The sequence below is a fragment of the Myxine glutinosa genome, chromosome 2 (assembly GCF_964187855.1).
Source record: "Myxine glutinosa chromosome 2, kmMyxGlut1.1, whole genome shotgun sequence".
Classification (NCBI taxonomy): Eukaryota; Metazoa; Chordata; class Myxini; order Myxiniformes; family Myxinidae; genus Myxine; species Myxine glutinosa.
Window position 1 is genome coordinate 120,135,903 of NC_136262.1, and position 19,701 is coordinate 120,155,603.

Sequence of the window (19,701 nt, forward strand, 5' to 3'; positions counted from 1 at the left end):
CACTCTTTTCTCCAAGTCCTCAACACAGCTGTTCACCCTCATCTCAGATCGCCCCCAATCCAGAATAATGATCTTTTCTACCTTCATGAACCCCCGCCCCCTCAAAATCCCCCAAATTTCCAGTTTTTCCTTCTCGAGGGTATGCTTCTGTATCCATTTTATCCACCCCCTGCATCTTCCTCGACACCTCATCCCTACCCGCGTCCCTTGTTGTCCATCTCTCTCTATTTTTGCTGTTGGCGTATTTTATCTCCCGTTCATGTTGTTCCATTGTGTCCGGATCTATTCTTTGTTCTACCTCGTCCACGAGCCTCGACCTTGTATATAAAAAGAACTTCTGCATACTGTACCATTTCAACATACTGTAATACTTTAGACAATCCTGCAGACAATAACACTTTAGGTTGGCTTGGTAGTGTTGATATCTGAAACCCTCGCTGAAGATGCAGGGAATCCAGATTCACATCTATTTCACACATGATTGTCCAATGTCGACTAATGTCCTTGTCATTCCTGTAAAAATACATTGATGTCCACACATGATCTACGTCATTAAATTATGAATTCTGGGTGGCAAAGGAAAGGTTTGAGGCTGCACACCTGCACAAGTAAAAGGTTTAGTTTGAATCAAATCAGGGAATGGACCCACCTTTCATGCTGATTGACCCACCTGAGATGTGTAACTTCCTCAGAACATTCACGTCCTTCTCTCTCTACAACGGTGAGCCGCACACCAAGCTCGGCGTGTTTTCGACAAATACTCTCTTTGTCCTGAAACACCTGCTCTCGCAAGGATGTCTGCTGGGCCGCCTCCTTTTGCAATGTCTCCATCAGCTGCTTCAGCGATTTCACCTGACATTTTACCTGTTGAAAGAGGTGCTTTAGGATGGTCCTCAGGTAACATGAGTACCATCAACACTGTTCCGGAACTAAAAGATCATGGGAATAAATATTTAAGGCATTTCTACACCCATCGGAATTCTATCGGGTACGTTTAAGGAATTTTTCAATTTCATCGTACATCCAGCTCATAAACTGAACTTAATAACCGGATATAACTGATCCAACAGGAGAGCACAGAGGTGACACACTTCCTTTTCAACGCGTTCTCTGTTCTATTCTCGACAATTCTCGCCCAGACTAAATGGAACATAGTACAACAAAAAGAAGAATCCCGAAATATAACCGACACCATGGCTTTCCAACACATAAAACCAATGGGCTGAGTTTGATTCTGCTAAACCACTTACATTTTAGCTAAAATCCGTTAATACATCTTTAACACTTCCTCTTACCTGCTCAACATGTTCCTCCTGCTCCTCCTTTTCACGACGCAGACGAAGCACATCCTTTTGGAGCTCCTGTCGCTGTGTTTCAGCTTCCTCCAATAACTGATCCCGCACTCGGAGCCGCGACCCAAGTTCCCTGAGCTCAGACTGTGCTTGTCCCATTTCCGCTCTGAGAGTGCAACCTTGACGTTCTGCTTCTCGCTCCATGGCGCGCAGGGACGACCGCTCTTCCTCGGCCTGCAAACCCCACCGCACAGAAGCTTGTGCTAGCAGTTTCCTTCCAATAGCTGAATACATAACGTGTAAGTGTATTTCATCTTCAACTGTTCAGATCTAAAAGCAGAAGCCGCTGCAAAGCTCCTGTGCGGTTCAAAGTCTTATCCCCATAGTCACTACCATTTCCTATTCGGCACAAATTGCCTTTTCCCTTGGTTCACATGTCCTAAGACATATAAAGTACAGAACTTAACTAAGTATATTCATGTATGCTCAGATAATGAGAGGAAGCCTGGTGTTGGCTTAGCGGTTAGGGTGCCGGCTTGGGATCCTAGGATCCTGGGTTCGAATCCCGGTCAATCGCTGAATTAACACCAGGGGGGGTGACTCAGCCTGCCATCCTTCCGAGGTCGGCAAATTGAGTACCAGTTCACTGGTAATTCCCTGTGTGTCGCAAGAGGCGACTAACAGGGTTGGCGGCAGGAAGGGCATCCGGCCATAAAACATTGCTTCAAAAAGGGGGCCATGGTGCCCGAAAAAGGTCAACACCTGCTCTGCGGGGAAAAATGGCCTCTAAAGGTGGTTCTTCTTCTTCTTATTATTCTTTAGATAATGAGAGGCAATCAGAACAATTGTTCATTTGGGTTGAATAGCTTAATTCCAATCAAACCTGAGACAGCCCTGTGGCCTGTTCAAACGAAATAGAACTTGAAATGAAAGGGGGTAACGACTCGAAACACCCCCCAGGAAGTAGCATAGTCAGAGTTAACAGGAAAGTAAAAAAAATTAAAAAAATGGAAGTCAACTCTCAATAAGCTCGAAATTCTGTGGTTTGAAAGGAAAATAAAATGCATCGACTGGTAGAGGCCCAGCACAACTGAACCTTTTACCAACCACAGGTTCACTCTAAAACACATTTATTAACGGACCAAAAGGTTAACACCGATTCCTCCACGAGCATGACAGGTGCCCGTAATAGGTATGTGTGATCACACCTGGAGTAACAGCTTCTCCACTTCATCCTTCTCATGAGCTAGTCCTTCATTGAGAGCACTCATCCTGCTCAGCGACTCTTGCAATGCACACTCCTCAGATCTCGCGTCATCAAGGCACGTCTCTAGTTCTGCCCGACGTCGTACAGCCTGTCGGTGACAACATCAGAGCCTCTCAGAGCCGGCCAATCAGAGCCAGCCCGACCGGTCGGTCTCCTGGCCAAATGGCGCCCGATCCAAAAAACACATATTTGTCTAATGCAAAACCGTCTTCACAAACCCGAGAAAGAGACTCGGCGAGATGATTCCTTTCATTCTCGAGCAGATCCTTCTGCAGCTTGACTTGCTGTAGTGTCTCCGAGGTAGTGCCCAGCTCACGGCGCAAGATGGAGGCTTTTTCTTCCTGCTGCTCCAGTTCATGATGCCTAAAAAGACACGCATGCATACCTGCTCACACTGCCACCTGTGCAGACATTATAGGAGCCCACATGGTTTCTCATCAACAAAGTGCTCCATAAAGAGGAAGTAAAAGAGAAAGCAGAAGTGGGGGTGGGGGAGGGAAGTGTCCATGTGATTATCCACAGATACTTAGTCGATGAGCAGCAGTGGGACTGTCCAGCAGTCCGTGCACTTGGGACAATGCTGAAGCAGACTGTGCAGGGTGCAGCACGCTGCAAGCTTTAGCTGCTTAGAGACATTCGATTTGTGCGGTGCAAATTAATTTAAAAAGTGCAAATGTGTTCAGAACGACTGGACTTTCCTTATTCCTCGATGAAGTGAGATTTGCCTGATATTTGTCACCATTATGACTCCGACAAGATGGTGCAGAGGTCGTGTGCTCACCGTTGAGCCGTGTAGTCTGGGTTTGACTTCCGACCCGACGGTAAACCATCGGATTGGTGCTCCGCAAGCAGGGTGTCGCAGTACCGAGTGCACCGCAACTAAGACGGACGTTAAGCAGGGTGCCCCGTCCACTAGCATTAGTTGGTGGATGTTAAGGATCTCACGGTGTCTTTTTGCAAAGAGTAGGCGAGTTATCGCCAGAGCCCTGAACAAATTTCAAAGATCTGCTGCACTTCGATTAGGAAGGCAATGGCAAACCACCCAGTGCAATCGTTGCCTGGAGACTGCTTGAGAAGCATGGAACTTGCCCTTGAGCAGGGCACAATATAAAGAGAGGCAAAGGGGGACACAAAGGGTAATGAGAAATATAAACTTCTTCACTTGTTGAGGGCCAACTTCCGGTTCCGGTTCCTTGACTTCGGTCGTGCCGATTTCCTCAAAGATAAGTTCTCCCGGTCTTTTTTGTTGATTTTTTACTGTTTATTTTGCTGTCTGTTTACTGTGTGCTTCGAGTTTGACTTGGTTTTAAAATTTATGCCAATTTGTGAGTATTCATTGGATTTTTCATACCGTGTTATTCGAGGCCTACCTTTTCTTACTCTGAGCCCACGATCGTTTTTATTTGTCTTTTCTCTCCACTACCTTCAGTTCCTTTATTTTCACCACAATCCCCTTTACACTCCTTCAATTCCTCCCAATTACACCCCATGTTTAATGTCTTAAATATTGAAAAAAAAATTCCCTCTCACCACACACCGCCTGTGACAACATGTTGCCTCTTCCCTCCCTTTTCCTTCATCCTGCTGATTTCACCTTTCCACTCACTCACTCACACTCACTTTGCTCGTGAAGGTATTCACTATACTACATCACAATCTCTTTCAACCTTTCTCGCTTTACTCTACCATGCTTTCACCTGACATTCAAATAAAATAAATATATAAAAAGGGGTCCCTCCTACTGTACTAACCAAGTGCTTGTATACACCTCCACGTTCCTTCGAGCTACACTCCACCTGGCTGGTTAATCTGGAATCTGGTTGTATTGTTTCTTCTTTTTCCTCTTTTTTGAACCTCTGTCTGTAACTTCGTCCTCCCAACCTCCCCTGCTTTCATTTCGGTAAATACCTAGACCGTCTGCATGTCTTAAAATGTTTAAACTTCCTTCTCCCGTGTTGAATTCTCCATTCTTTTATAATTCACTCTTCTTCTTCCTATTGAAAAGGTTGTTACAAATCGCTCTTTCAATCATTCTGATTCAAAATTTTCAAAGTCTTACAGTTCTTCCTTTCTCCAATCACTTAAGTCACCTTTATGTCACCCTCCTCTAACGTTTTCAACTTTATCTCTGACTTTAAAATCTCAAGAACTCCAACTTGCAATGGATGTTTATGTTGCATTAATCATTCCTTTTGTTCATCTTCAGTATCAAACCCTTCCCTTCCCACATCTACATCTACTTGCCCATATCCTAAAAACACTATCCCTTATCTGCATCCAACTCGATGTCCCCTTCCTATACTCCCTCCTACCCCCATGACATCACGACCTTCCCCTCCCATTCAAAACTTCCCTTTCCTGCCTCCTCCTCCAAGCTTCTGTTTGAACCTCAAACATCCTGGGCCTTCGCTCAAACCTGATTGATCTCTCCATACAAGTTGCTTCTGACAAACCAGACTTGATCTCCTCAACAGAAACTTTCCTCCTTCAAGATGTCTCTGATTCCTTAATTTCTCTCCCTGGTTACTCCATCCTCCGGTATGATAGACCTGAGCCTCGTCCTGGCGGCAGAGTTGCTATCTTTATGAAAAACTCTCTTCCTCACTCTCGCTTCCCCTCCGCTCCCACCTTTTGTCCATACGTGTTCTGTACCATCCTCCAAACAGTGATGACTCCATTTACATCTTGCTGTCTGACTACATGGACCAACTTCTATCCACTCATCCCAACTCTCTCTTCCTCATATGCAGTTTTTTTTTTTTTGTATACTGAATCGAGGCTCGTGAAAGACCTAACATTTACTTCACAAACAAATCAACCAGACAAACAAAATATATAAAAAGAGGGAGCGGAAGACAAGATGGGGAGAGAAGGGGAAGCACACAAACACAACATTTGAGAGCAGGGAGATGTGTGGGAAGGAGAGGGCTTGGGGGGAGGAGGCGTGGGAAGGGGGGGGGGGGTGGGAGAAGTATAAAACACAAGGACACCAAGGACTTCCAGGACAGAAGTTGGGATTTCAAAAAAGTGGAATTGGGGTGAAATTAGCGGGGGTAGAAAAGATCAAGGTTTTGGATGGGGGAAGATAAGAGATGGTGGTGAACAGCTGTTTTAAAGACCTGGACGGTGGAGTGGGATTGAAGAGAGTGACGGAGTTTGTTCCAGAGGCAGGAGAAAAGAGGATGAAGGAGTGAAGGTGAGCAGAGAGTCTTGATTTTGGCAGTTTAACCATAAGAGGGTTGCAGGCAGATCTTGTGTGACCTGTAGGAATATTTGCGGGACAGAGCCCAGAGAGAGCTGGGGGGTCAAGGCCAGAGAGGAGTCGGTAGAAGACGGAAAGACCACTAACCTGCCTGGTAGCGACAGAGAGTAGAGTCATCAGCAAAGAGATAGAGAGGATTTTCAAGAGAGTCAGAGAGATCATTGATGAAGACCAGAAAAAGCACAGGGCCCAGAACACTGCCTTGGGGAACTCCAGCCTGAACAGGAAGAGGAGATGAGAGAAACCCATTCAGGGCCACACGTTGACTACGACTAGAGAGGAAGTCCGCCAGCCATGCGTGGAGATTTTCATGGATACCAAAAGAGGAGAGTTTGGTGAGCAGAGCGGGGTGCCAGACCGTATCGAAGGCACGTGATATGTCAAGGGAGACAGCTCTAATTTCCTGTTTGGCATTGAGGACCTCCATCCATTGTTGAGAAAGCGGCAGCAGCATGTCCAGAGTAGACAGGTCTGAAACCAAATTGATGATCAGGGATCAAGCCATTGGAGAAGAGGAAAGATTTCATATCTGAAGCAATGATGGATTCCATGACTTTGCTGATAATTGGGAGAAGGCTGATTGGTCTGTAGTTGCTGGGATCTGTTTTTGCACCTTTTTTGTGCAAAGCGGTGATGTTGGCAGATTTCCAAGCAGATGGCGGATGACCTTGAGCAAAAGAGAGGGTGAAGAGAACAGAGAGAGGGTGACATAGAGCGGAAGAACAGGATTTTAGGACCCGTGGGCTGATGCCGTCAGGTCCAGTTGCAGAATCAGAGTCGAGGGTTGACAGAAACTTTTCCACCTTGTCAGGAGGAAAGGACACAGAGTCCAGGAGCAGCTGGTTACGACTGGGTACGGTGGGTACAGAGAGGGATGGGTTTGGGACACAAGATTTAGAGGCAAACACAGAGTTGAGGCATTCAGCTTTTTCACGTGCGGAGTCAGCCGTGTGGCCGTAATAGGCCATTCTCTCTGGCCATTCTCAATCTGTCGATGGGTTTGGGATGCAAGATCAGGTGTGCAAACAGAGCGATGGGTTTGGGATGCAAGATCAGTGATTTGGTTTGGGATCAGTGGTTTGGGATCAGTGATTTCAATTGTCACCATGCCAGCTGGCTGGGTGTGGGTACCTCTCTCACCAGCCACGGCACCTCAGCAAAGAACTTCTGCGACTCATTGGGACTGACACAATCTGTCAATTTCCCGACCCGGATCTCAGTCAACGGTACATCATCTCTTCTAGACTTGGTTATGACGAACTTCCCAGAAAATGTCTGCTGTTCTTCTTCTTCTTCTCCAATCTTTTCTTCTGATCATGTGCTTGTTAAAGTGGATATCTCTCTGGCCATTCTCAGAGAGCCTCCTCAGCATCGACGAGTCTGGCATTTCACTCAGGCTGACTGGCATTGTCATGAAGCAGCCATCAATCATCTGGACTGGTCTCCCATCTCAACTACCTCTGACATCAACTCTTCCTGGGAATTCTTCAAAAGTAAACTGCTCTTTCTCATGCACAGATTCATCCCATCTCGTCTTCAATCGTCATACCCTTCCTCCCATACATAGTGCGCTGGCACTTGTGGTGGGGCAGATGCCCTTAGGCGGCTTGCCTTCGCCTCCTGGAAGGCATGTACGACTGGGGGCAGTCTCAATACCTTCCACGGGGCTCACCTTCATCCCCTCCCTTACCTCAAATGGCTATACAGCTGACCCTACCCGTGATGGAGCTGAATGCCTCAACTCTGTATTTCTTCAGGATCTTGCATCCCAAACCCATCGCTCTGTTTGCACACCTTGCCCGGTCATGCCTGGCTGCTCCTGGACTCTGTGTTCTTCTCCCTCGACAAGGTGGAGAGGTTTCTGTCAAACCTTGACACCAATTCTGCAACTGAACCAGACGGCATCAGCCCACGGGCCCTAAAATCCTGCTCTGCCGCTCCGTCGCACCCCATGTCTGCACTATTCACCATCTCTTTTGCTTGGAGTCATCTGCCATCTGCTTAGAAGATGGCGAGCATTACCACTTTACATAGGAGAGGTGGGGGAGCAGATCCTTGTGGGTGCGGACAGGTCAACCTGCTCCCGATTGTCAGCGGGGTCGTGGAGTCCATCATCGCTTCTGCATTGAATCCTTCCTCTTCTCCAATGGCTTGATCTCAAATCATCGTTTGGGTTCAGACCAGGCCAATCTACCCCAGACATGCTGATTCTGCTGTCTCAGCAATGGATGGAGGTCCTCATTGCAGGGCGGGGGTTAGGGCTGTCTCACTTAAAGTGCCTCGTGCCTTTGATACGGTCTGGTTCCCCGCTCTGCTCGCCGGGCTCTCCTCCTATGGTCTCCATGGAGGTTTCCACCCATGGCCTCTCCTGTTGTGGTCAACGTGTGGCTCTCAATGGAGTTCTCCCCTTCCTGTCCAGGCTGGAGTTCCCCAAGGCAGTGTTCTGGGCCCTGTGCTTTTTATGGTCTTCATTAATGATCTCTCCGACTCTCTGGAAAATCCTCTCTATCTTTTTGCTGATGAAGCCTGGTGTTGGCTTAGCGGTTAGGGTGCCGGCTTGGGATCCGAGGATCCTGGGTTCGAATCCCGGTCGATCGTTGAATTAGCGCCAGGGGGGTTGACTCAGCCCGTCATCCTTCTGAGGTCGGCAAATTGAGTACCAGTTTACTGGTAATTCCCTGTGTGTCGCAAGAGGCGACTAACAGGGTTGGTGGCCGGAAGGGTATCCGGCCATAAAACATCGTTTCAAAAAAGGGGACCATGGTGCCCGAAAAAGGTCAACCCCTGCTCTGCGGGGAAAAATAGCCTCGAAAGGTGGTTCTTTTTGCTGATGACTCCGCCCTGTGCCGCTCTATATCTCATCCCTCAGATCAGTAGGCAGCATCCTCTTCACTCTCTGCAGACTCTCTCTTCAGGCACTTGGGGCATGTCTTTCAATCCCAACAAATCTCACTTTTTCTCTCCGAAAAGACCGTCTGGAAACCCCTCCCATCTACTGTCCCCTCGAAGAAGTTCTGCCACTCAAGGTTTTGGTCTCACTATTTGCCATGATCTTTCCTGGGAAAACCACATTTCCAAGCTGGCCTCCAAAGCCAGTTGCCGGCTGGGCATCCTCCGTCGTGCGAAGTCCTTCCTTAGCACACCCGAGTTTCTCACCACATACAAAACTTTCACCTGCTGCTTGATGGAATACTGCTCTCCCCTCTGGGCTGGTGCACCTGCCTCACACACAGCTCGGCTTCACGCTGTGGAGGCCAAGGCTTTTAGAATCATTGGTATCTCCTAGGATGAAGCTGACACTGAGGGCCTTTCACTCTCTCACCGCAGGTAGGTTGATAGTCTTTCTGTCTTCTACAGACTCCTCTCCGGCCTTGCTCCCCCAGCTCTCTCTGTGCTCTTTCCCCCAAATATTCCTTCAGGACACACAAGATCTGCCAGCAACCCTCTTCTGGTGAAACTGCCAAAATCAAGACACTCTGCTCACCTTGACTCCTTCATTCCTCTTTTCTCCCGCCTCTGGAACAAACACCCTCACTCTCTTCAATCCCACTCCTCCCTTCAGATCCTCAAAACAGCTGTTCACCACCATCTCTTATCTTCCCCCATCCAAAACCTTGATCTTTTACACCCCCGTTAATACACCCCAAATCCACCTCCTTCAAATTCCATTTTCTTTCCTAAAATCCCCCGTAGTGTCCATCTTGTTTATCCTGTGTACTCCGCCCTCAGACCTCTCCATTCCACAAATCTCCCGATGTCCCTGTTCTCTACTGTTGTTGTGCTTCCCTCTCTCACCCCCTCTTGTCTCTTGCTCCCTTTGTTATATGTTCTGTGTGATAGCCCTCATACGAGACTCGACGATGTATACGAAAAAGTATTCTGATGTGAACCCCGAGCTTATAGTGGAAAACCCAGGTTCAAATCACACACATCATGTAGATTTGTTTATCGTCTCCTGAAACGCTCACGGAATTCTTGTAAAGTACAACAATGTCTCCTCACATCTCTGTACTCATTGTGATTTCTTTATACAACGTGCACTACCAGCTTTCCATTAATGTTTTTAAAATGTTGTTTCTTATTATTCTCCTTATTTTCACATGTCCATTCCACCATGAGTAAAAAAAAACAAAAAAAAAACACCTTTAGAGGCCATTTTTCCCCGCAAAGCGGGGGTTGGCCTTTTTCGGGAACCGTGGTTGTTGTTGTTTTTCGGTCCCCTTTTTGAAGCAATGTTTTACGGCCGGATGCCCTTCCTGACGCCAACCCTTTTTGCCGCCTTTAACGACAAACAGGGAATTACCAGTGAACTGGTACTCAATGTCCATTCCACCATGAGTGACAAACGGATTCAACCTCTTTCCTCTGAACTCTCACCTTTGCTCCAACTCGTGGGTCAGATGCTCACGCTCATCTTGGACACCTGTGAGGTCATCTCTGATGCAGTCCAGCAGACGCTGCAGCTCGGTATTCTCCAGACACAGCTTTGCCTTTTTCCTGTGTCATGTCACGGATTAGAAATTATTAGGGGTTTCATTTGATCTCTCTTTCCAGTCTCCATTAGATTAACCTGAGTAACAACCATTCAACTCTCACCTGTTCAACACCTCAACGCCACTGTGTGTGTCAGCAAGCGTCCTCTGTGCCTCATCCGTGTCATGTCGAGCGGTCGCCAGCGCTTCTTCCGACGCCTGACACTGCTCTTCGAGCTCTGCCACACGTCTCTGCAGCATGTTGGACTGCTCCTCACACACCGAGAGTCGTACCCGCATCTCCTAGCAGGTAAGGTTCGGTCAGCGTAAAGGTAATATAGTCTTTAAGCAAAACGTCAGCATTTTAGACGGAGGATACCAGGTCTCAACAAAATAAGTGCGTGAGTACCTGAACCTGAAGTTGCCTCCGATGGAGTGCGGCATAGACGGCGGAGACCGTGGACTCGCCCAGTATAGGAGAGACACTGCATAGAGGAGAGCGTGCACGTGGAGTGGTTGCGTGGCGACGGTGGTGTTGTAGCGGAGCCAGTGATGAAGGCGAGAGAGGTTGGGACGAGGCGGCGAGAGGAGCAAAGAGTGCAGAATCTAGCTCTGTGTCGGTGCTTCGTTCAGGGGAGCTCATGATGACAGCACTGTCAACATCTGATACAACAACCTGCCAACACATCCACATTAACACAAAATGACACAAAGTACATCTTTATTTAGTCATTGTAAGTTTTATTTGCCCTAGTTATGATTTCCTAATGACCAATGAAGGCCAATTCAAGCACTCTGCACGCTTAAAAGGCACATCCACACTCTCCTTGCATAAGAAGCAAAATTGTGCTTGCACACCCATGCAACCAACACTCGCACAAGGATGATGCGAACAGAAAGCATGCCCACCTGCGCAATTCCCCTCAGTGCCTGATGCAGTGCCTCAGTCTCGGCCCTCAGAAACTCCGTCTCTGTTGCTCCGTGCTCAGCCTCAGCTTCTGCCCAACGGTTTTCCTGCCGGATATGACGGCATACGGTTTATGGCTATCTACCTAGTATACTTTCGTCAGTCAAAGATTTTACCGACGTTAGCACTCCATATCCACAGCAGGCAATACAAAACAAAATAATTAGTGAAAGTACAGCCACATGGTGCTCTCATCTAAATCTAGGACATCCCTTCATACCAGCTTTCCCACTTCCAGGAAAACAAGGGTACTCAAAAACGCACACAAACCACACACCCTAATCCACGTCATTAGTACCTTCGGCCAAACCATGATAAACCAGAAAAACACCACACACAGCAAAGCAAACCGTGCATTCTAGAGGCTCCTGCACATCAAACCTGTTGTGCGTTCATTGTTCAGCACGTTCACTCCACGCAGGAGTTCACTGTGGGACCGGCGCACAAGTTAGATTATGGAAATAAAATCACTCCCCCCATGGCCTCTCCCACGAAATAAATGCGTAGTTCACAAGAGAGAGACCTTTTCAACACAAAAACTCACCTTATGGAAGACTGAGTTGACAAAGGGTAACAAGGCAACATACTGCCAGCAGGGAAGCTGGTGGACACAACAAGCAACAAGCAGGAAAAGAGGAGAGATGAGGGGAGGGAGGCAACAGTGAACCGCAAGTAATAGGGTTGGTTAAGTAGGATTAATGGGAGTAGAAAAGATCGGCAGTACGGATCGGAAATGAGGTGTTAGTTCAAAGAGCAAGGCTGCTGGCATCGTTGGCGTTTTCATGGATAGAAAATGGTGGTAGTGCCGGACGGGACGGTTAGATACCATCCATTGATTCAATACGTCCAGGAAATGCATATAAAGTCGAGGTGTAAATTTACAATAACATCGGCCATCTGTGCGTAGGCGAGATAGGGGGCACCTCCAAGACACAAAGGTGATCCCGGGGGAGGAGGCTGTTTCACAGCACCACTTGGTTGTCTGCGACATAAGGGTGAAAGGTGCGAGGAGAGCTCGGCGGGTGAAGTACCAACCGAGAATGAAGGTGTGGAGGTTGAAAGAGGTGACAGTAAGGGAGGCAATAAAAGAGAGGCTGAGTAGGGTAGAGGCTGATGTGGTTGAGCTTGAACGTGAAAGTGGAAGAAGGGGGGGGGGGGTGAGGAGTTGTGGTGGGGGCGGGAGGGGGGTGGGAGGGGGAGGGAAGGGGGATGAGGAGTTGTGGAGGGGGGGAGGGGAGGAGAGGGGAAGGGGGATGAGGAGTTGTGGTGGGGGCGGGAGGGGGGTGGGAGGGGGGGAAGGGGTATGAGGAGTTGTGGTGGGGGGGGAGGGGGGGAAGGGGTATGAGGAGTTGTGGTGGGGGGGGGGAGGGGGGGAAGGGGGATGAGGAGTTGTGGTGGGGGGGAGGGGGGGAATGGGGATGAGGAGTTGTGGTGGGGGGGAGGGGGGGAAGGGGGATGAGGAGTTGTGGTAGGGGGGAGGGGGGGAAGGGGGATGAGGAGTTGTGGAGGGGGTGGGGGGTGGGGAAGGTGGATGAGGAGTTGTGGTGGGGACGGGAGGGGGGGAAGGGGTATGAGGAGTTGTGGTGGGGGGGAGGGAGGGAAGGGGGATGAGGAGTTGTGGTGAGCAGATGGATTGACACTTAGCATTGGAAGGTGGAGGTTTGAGGACCTGGAGTTTGTGTGGAGGGGGGGGGGAGGGGGAGGGAGGGGGAGGGGGAGGGGGGGGGGAAATACACCAGAAATCTTTTCCATGATTTCCCAGTAAACTTTACCATGATTTCCACATAAACTTTACCATGATTTCCAAGTAAACTTTACCATGATTTCCACATAAACTTTACCATGATTTCCAAGTAAACTTTACCATGATTTCCATGTAAACTTTACCATAATTTCCAAGTACACTTTACCATGCTTTCCAGTGTGTTTCCCAGTGAGCTTATCAGCTTTTCTTTTTCACCCAGCTGTGCTTGCAGGCTCTCCACCGTACCAGACAAATCCAACACCCTAAAAGCAGCACCAAAAAAATTATCCACAATGCTTTCAATTCACTTAAAAAAAAAAAAAAAAACACCTTTAGAGGCCATTTTTCCCCGCAAAGCGGGGGTTGGCCTTTTTCGGGAACCGTGGTTGTTGTTGTTTTTTGGTCCCCTTTTTGAAGCAATGTTTTACGGCCGGATGCCCTTCCTGACGCCAACCCTTTTTGCCGCCTTTAACGCCAAGCAGGGAATTACCAGTGAACTGGTACTCAATTAGCCGACCTCGGAAGGATGACAGGCTGAGTCAACCCCCCTGGCGTTAATTCAGCGATCGACCGGGATTCGAACCCAGGATCCTAAGCCGGCACCCTAGCCGCTAGCCCAACACCAGGGTTCACTGGTGGGACCATTTATTTATTATGTACGCAATATGGCATATGCTTTTATCTCAAGTACAATGTACGTAATATGCCAGAGCCCGTGAAACTGCTCCTCAGGCAAAAAGGGAATTAAATAAAGCATTTCCGACAAAAGATTGGAAGATGGTCATTTTAGTTTTTCAATTTTAAAAACTAGAGACACCCATCCCATCACGGAACAGCCAGGGGGACAGGGAGGAGGAAGAAGATTGATAGTTTTGAAATGTGATGTTGAAGAGATTAATGTTAAAAATTCCATGGACTGCATATCCATGTGCACATGTGCACCATGCGGATGGCGGTGTGTTAATATTCTTCTTCTTCTTCTCTTTAATGGCCACAATTATTCCAGATTCTTTTGGGTTTGGCCGGGGTAAGCTTGCTCGAGGTCTTTCAAGAACTTGCTGGCCAGGCCTGACGTTCGACTAAGGTTAGGGCAGGAATTTTGTATTTGGCCATGCTGCCAACGATAGCTCGCCTACTCTACGCGAAGGACACAGTGGGGATCTCTAACATCCACCAACGAATGCCAGCAGATGGGGACACCCAGTTTAACGTCCATCCGGAGGACGGCAGACGGCACACACATTGATGATTCACCTACCTGTGAAAGAACAGGATGACAGAACAGCAGGAATGAGATTTAAACCAGGCAAGACAGCTTTGAGGTGATTGTGCATACCTGGAGATCATCATGCAAGCCCTCCTGTACTTAGTATTATTAACTCACCTGGAACGAAGTTCAGGGGAGCTTATGTGATGGCGCGTCGTCAATCAGTCCGTCCATCCATCAGTCTGTCGATCGGTCCGTCCGTCGATCAGTCCGTCCGTCCATCATCCGTCCGTCCATCAGTCCGTCCGTCCATCCGTCCGTCCGTCCATCAGTCCGTCCGTCCGTCCATCAGTCCGTCCGTCCGTCCATCAGTCCGTCCGTCCGTCCATCAGTCCGTCCGTCCGTCCATCAGTCCGTCCGTCCGTCCATCAGTCCTTCCGTCCGTCCATCAGTCTGTCCGTCCGTCCATCAGTCCGCCCGTCCATCAGTCCGCCCGTCCATCAGTCCGCCAGTCCATCAGTCCGCCCGTCCATCAGTCCGCCCGTCCATCAGTCCGCCCGTCCATCAGTCCGCCCGTCCGTCCGTCCAACAGTCCGTCCGTCCATCAGTCCGTCCGTCCATCAGTCCGTCCGTCCATCCATCCATCAGTCCGTAAACACTTGCAACTTCTTCTCCGAAACCGCTGAAGGGATTGTGACCAAACGTGGCACAAAGGATATTTGTGGTGTTGTGACTAAAGTTTCTTCACGACATTTAAAAATGATGAATTGCGAAAGATGATGGGAATAGAGCCTGTGATTGATGCTGTGAAGAGGAACAGGTTGAGATGGTTTGGTCATGTGTTGAGGAAGGATGAAAGTGACTGGTTGAGAAGAGTGATGGAAATGAATGTAGAAGGAAGTTAGAGGACGTGGAAGACCGAGAAAGACTTGGCTAAAGATGGTGGAAGAAGAAATGCGGGCAAGGGGGTTAACAAGGAGAGATGCAGAAAATAGGGCAAAATGGAGAAGATCGTCATGGGGACCGCAAGGCTAACCCCCGCTCTTGCAGGGAAAATGGCCTTTAAAATGCATGTTGTTGTTGTTGTATTTTAAAAAATCGGTGTCTAAGTGGATCCAGGTTTGACCCCCCAAAATAGGTATTTGCTTTTTCCTCAGAAATTACACACACGATTTCGATGAAACTTCACCACAACCTTCATCACCCGTGATGTACCGAAATTTGTTCACGGCATTAAAAAAAATCTGCCCCTTTGGGGGTCTATGGAGGGGTTGCCCCCTAAAATAGGTATTTTTTTTGTTTGTTTGTTTAAAGTCTTATGATTATGTTAGTATGATTCCACACGCTGCTCTGTCTTCTAGCAACCATTCAAATTGGTTTAAAATACCTTCAGTCAGTGCAGTATACTGTTTATTAGTCCCCTACCGGTGTACACCGGAGGGGACTATAGGTTTGCACGCCGTCCCTCCGTCTGTCTGTCAGTCCGTCAGTCAGTCTGTCACGCAAAGAACAGTTTTCCGGACCGTTTTCCTAAACTCTTAATGCTAATGATTTCAAACTTGGTACATGGTTTCGTCATGATAAGTTACAGATCAAGTTCGAACTTCACGACGTTTCGATCATTTTTGACAAAGTTATGGCACTTTGTTTATTCTAGAGTTCTCCTTAAGCCGCACCGCGCGCCCAGCCTCGTCTCGCGAACGTCGACAGCGCGACATAGCGCGCGCTTTCGGGAGGGGCGGAGCCAAGCCGAGCAACATACAGACTTGGCAATTAATATGGAATATTTTTTTCTTCTTGACTTGGATTTTCTTTCTTAACTCAGTATATCAATCTGGTGAGTTTCTTTTACACTTTGGTGATTTATTTGTTAAAAGAACCATGTCACTGATTGTCTGTCGCAGCAAGAAGTCAACAACAGGATTATATCACAGGTGGCGTGGCAAAATGTACGGACAGGTGCATTTGATGATTGGCTTCACAGTCGGGTATACAAGGGTTGTTGCGTTCTGTATTAGTGGAAAACAACTGCTGCACGTCTCCAAAAGTTATTGCCGCTTCCTCTGGAGATGGTCCATCAACTCGACAATGCTGTTTGCATGGAGTGGTGGCTTTACGAAATTACGGCATGAAACAGCGTGCTATTGCTCGGCAGTATGGTATCACTCAAGGTCAGGTGTCAAAGATCCTGAAACGAAATGCTCAGAGAGGTGTCCCTACTCCAATACCGAGGCCAGGACGTCCCCGCAGAACCACAAGGAGGGATGATCGCCAGCTGCACCGGTTAGTCCGCAATGGCCGTACCAAGTCAGCTAATCGGCTTAGGGCTGAGTGGCAGCAACTGACAAATGTGCCTGTATCCAGAAGGCTAGTCAACCAACGACTGGTTCAAGCAGGCTATCGTGCCAGGCGTCCCCTGAGAAGGCCATGCCTGACCACACAACACCGCCAGCGCCGATTGCAGTGAGTCAGAGAGCACCGTCAATGGCAGCCAGTACACTGGAATCACGTGATCTTCAGTGACGAGTCTAGATTTCTCGTCTATCGTCAAGATGGCCGCGTCCGAGTGCGCAGACAAGTGCATGAAGCCTACAACAAAGATTGTATAGTGCCAAGAGTCCAAGCTGGAGGTGTTGGGGTGACCATTTGGGCTGCTTTTCATGCAGGGGGCAAAACTGACATGGTTGTTCTGAATGGAAAGCTGAACCAGTTCAAGTACAGGGCCATTCTGGAAGAAACATTGCTTCCATTTGCTCGTGCAGCCTTTCGAGGAAACTTTGCCTTCCAAGATGACAATGCACGGCCTCATCGTGCTCGCATGATCCAACACTTTCTTGCTGATCGTGGTGTAGAGCATATGGAGTGGCCTGCCATGTCCCCGGATATCAATCCGATAGAGAACTTGTGGGCAGAATTAACGCGTCCAATCGACCACTTGGACCAGCAGCCAACCTCTGTGCGTGAATTGCAGCAGGCTATTGTCACTGCATGGCAAGCGATTCCTGTCCAAACCTTGGCAAATCTCGTGAACAGCATGCCTCAACGTGTACGTGCTCTCCTGAATGCTCGTGGGGGTTACATGAAGTACTGAACTGTAATTTTACTGTCCGTAATCCCAGTCGTAATTTAACTTTTGTTTTTGTTAAAAAAAATTTTGGCTAATGTGCAAAATAAAGAGATACTTCTGGAAAACGTACAGAAGTTTAACACAGTACTGTCCATGAATTGAGTTCGATATCAGTTTACATCACTTTCAAGGATCAATTTATTTGTTTCGAAATGTCATCTTGAAAAGTAAGTTCACCCCCACAAAAAAAATATTCCATATTAAATGCCAAGTCTGTATATATACACATCGATCATTGATCGTAAACCGGAAAATAAAATAAATTACTGATATTTAGCGACTTGAAAGGTTCTTTATCAACAGCTTATTTTCTCGTGCTTCTACTGACCTGTCTGCAAGGTGTATAAATCGAAGTCCTGAGTGTGAATCACAGGTGAGCCCGTCCTGAGGTAATTAGCGATTCGAAACGATTCAGAACCTGTGGGTAACGGAACGTCACGTTACCCTTGGTAATTTCCCCAACAGTTTTCCGGACGACAGACTGCCGGTAGGGGACATGTATTGCAGCGCAATGCTCAGAATGCTTGTTCTACCAGGTGAGTGCCAGGGGCATTGCCCCGATGTTTATTAACCTGTGCATGCGAAGTGAAAAGCTGGGTTAAGCAATTGGTTAACTTCTGTCTGTCCTGTTAACAAAAGACACGTTATGATCAAAGAACAACTTGATTTCAATTGGTTATTATATTCTGAACACGAATCGGAAAACAAACCTGTAGATGAGCAGCAATTTGGCTCCGGATTTGTCCCCATCGCGCATGGGCAGTGAGATAACTTTTAAGTGGTGAAGGCGCCATAAGTAAGGTTATGCCCGTCCATCCGTCAAAAATGAAGACGACGAACCTTTCTAACCCATCGTGTTTTATTCTAAAGGGTAATTAAAACGGGTTCTAAAGGGTTACAAACAGATATTATAATGGGTTCTAAAGGATAATTCCAGAGGGTTCCAAAGAGTAATTCTGAAGATTGATTCTAACAGGTAATTCTAAAGGGTTCTAAAGGGCAATTCTAAAGGGTTCCAAAGGGTAATTCTAAAGGGTTTTAAAGGGCAATTCTGAAGGGTAATTCTCAAGGGTAATTCTAAAGGGTAATTCTAAAGGGTAATTCTAAAGGGTAATTCTAAACGGTAATTCTAAAGGGTAATTCTAAAGGGTAATTCTAAAGGGTAATTCTAAAGGGTAATTCTAAAGGGTAATTCTAAAGGGTAATTCTAAAGGGTAATTCTAAAGGGTAATTCTAAAGGGTAATTCTAAAGGGTAATTCTAAAGGGTAATTCTAAAGGGTAATTCTAAAGGGTAATTCTAAAGGGTAATTCTAATGCGTTCTAAAGGGTAATTCTGAAGGGTAATTCCAATGCGTTCTAAAAGGTGATTCGAAAGGATAATTCCAAAGGGTAATTCTAAAATGTAATTCTAAAGGGTAATTCTGAAGGGTAATTCTGAAGGGTAATTCTGAAGGGTAATTCTGAAGGGTCATTCTGAAGGGTAATACTAAAGGGTAATTCTAATGTGTTCTAAAGGGTAATTCTAAAGGGTAATTCTAAAGGGTAATTCTAATGTGTTCTAAAGGGTAATTCTAAAGGGTAATTCTAATGCGTTCTAAAGGGCAATTCTAAAGGGTAATTCCAAAGGGTAATTCTAATGCGTTCTAAAGGGTAATTCTGAAGGGTAATTCTAAAGGGTAATTCTAAAGGGTAATTCTAAAGGGTAATTCTAAAGGGTAATTCTAAAGGGTAATTCTAAAGGGTAATTCTAATGCGTTCTAAAGGGCAATTCTGAAGGGTAATTCCAAAGGGTAATTCTAAAGGGTAATTCTGAAAGGTGATTCTGAAGGGTAATTCTGAAGGGTAATTCTAATGTGTTCTAAAGGGTAATTCCAAAGGGTAATTCTAATGCGTTCTAAAGGGCAATTCTAAAGGGTAATTCCAAAGGGTAATTCTAATGCGTTCTAAAGGGCAATTCTGAAGGGTAATTCTAAAGGGTAATTCTGAAGGGTGATTCCAAAGGGTAATTCTGAAGGGTAATTCTAAAGGGTAATTCTAATGTGTTCTAAAGGGTAATTCCAAAGGGTAATTCCAAAGGGTAATTCTGAAGGGTAATTCTAAAGGGTAATTCTAAAGGGAAATTCTAAAGGGAAATTCTAAAGGGTAATTCTAAAGGGTAATTCTAAAGGGTAATTCTGAAGGGTAATTCTGAAGGGTAATTCTGAAGGGTAATTCCAAAGGTTATTCTGAAGGGTAATTCCAAAGGGTAATTGTGAAGGGTAATTGTGAAGGGTAATTCTGAAGGGTAATTCTGAAGGGTAATTCTGAAGGGTAATTCTAAAGGGTAATTCTAAAGGGTAATTCTAAATGGTAATTCTAAAGG

General features: G+C 47.0%; 1 protein-coding gene across 1 annotated transcript in view; it reads right to left on the reverse strand.

Annotated features, from left to right (window-relative positions):
* The window catches only part of CROCC (ciliary rootlet coiled-coil, rootletin), a 113,188-nt gene that overhangs the window by 43,147 nt on the left and 50,340 nt on the right, over positions 1-19,701 (reverse strand). Inside the window, exons 10-18 of the mRNA XM_068107260.2 lie at positions 13,171-13,267; positions 11,203-11,307; positions 10,703-10,969; positions 10,418-10,596; positions 10,199-10,318; positions 2,778-2,922; positions 2,501-2,647; positions 1,296-1,526; positions 671-879 (exon numbers count right to left, since the gene is read on the reverse strand). Coding sequence (XP_067963361.2) covers positions 671-879; positions 1,296-1,526; positions 2,501-2,647; positions 2,778-2,922; positions 10,199-10,318; positions 10,418-10,596; positions 10,703-10,969; positions 11,203-11,307; positions 13,171-13,267 — 1,500 coding nt within the window. The remainder of the gene's footprint in view (positions 1-670; positions 880-1,295; positions 1,527-2,500; positions 2,648-2,777; positions 2,923-10,198; positions 10,319-10,417; positions 10,597-10,702; positions 10,970-11,202; positions 11,308-13,170; positions 13,268-19,701) is intronic.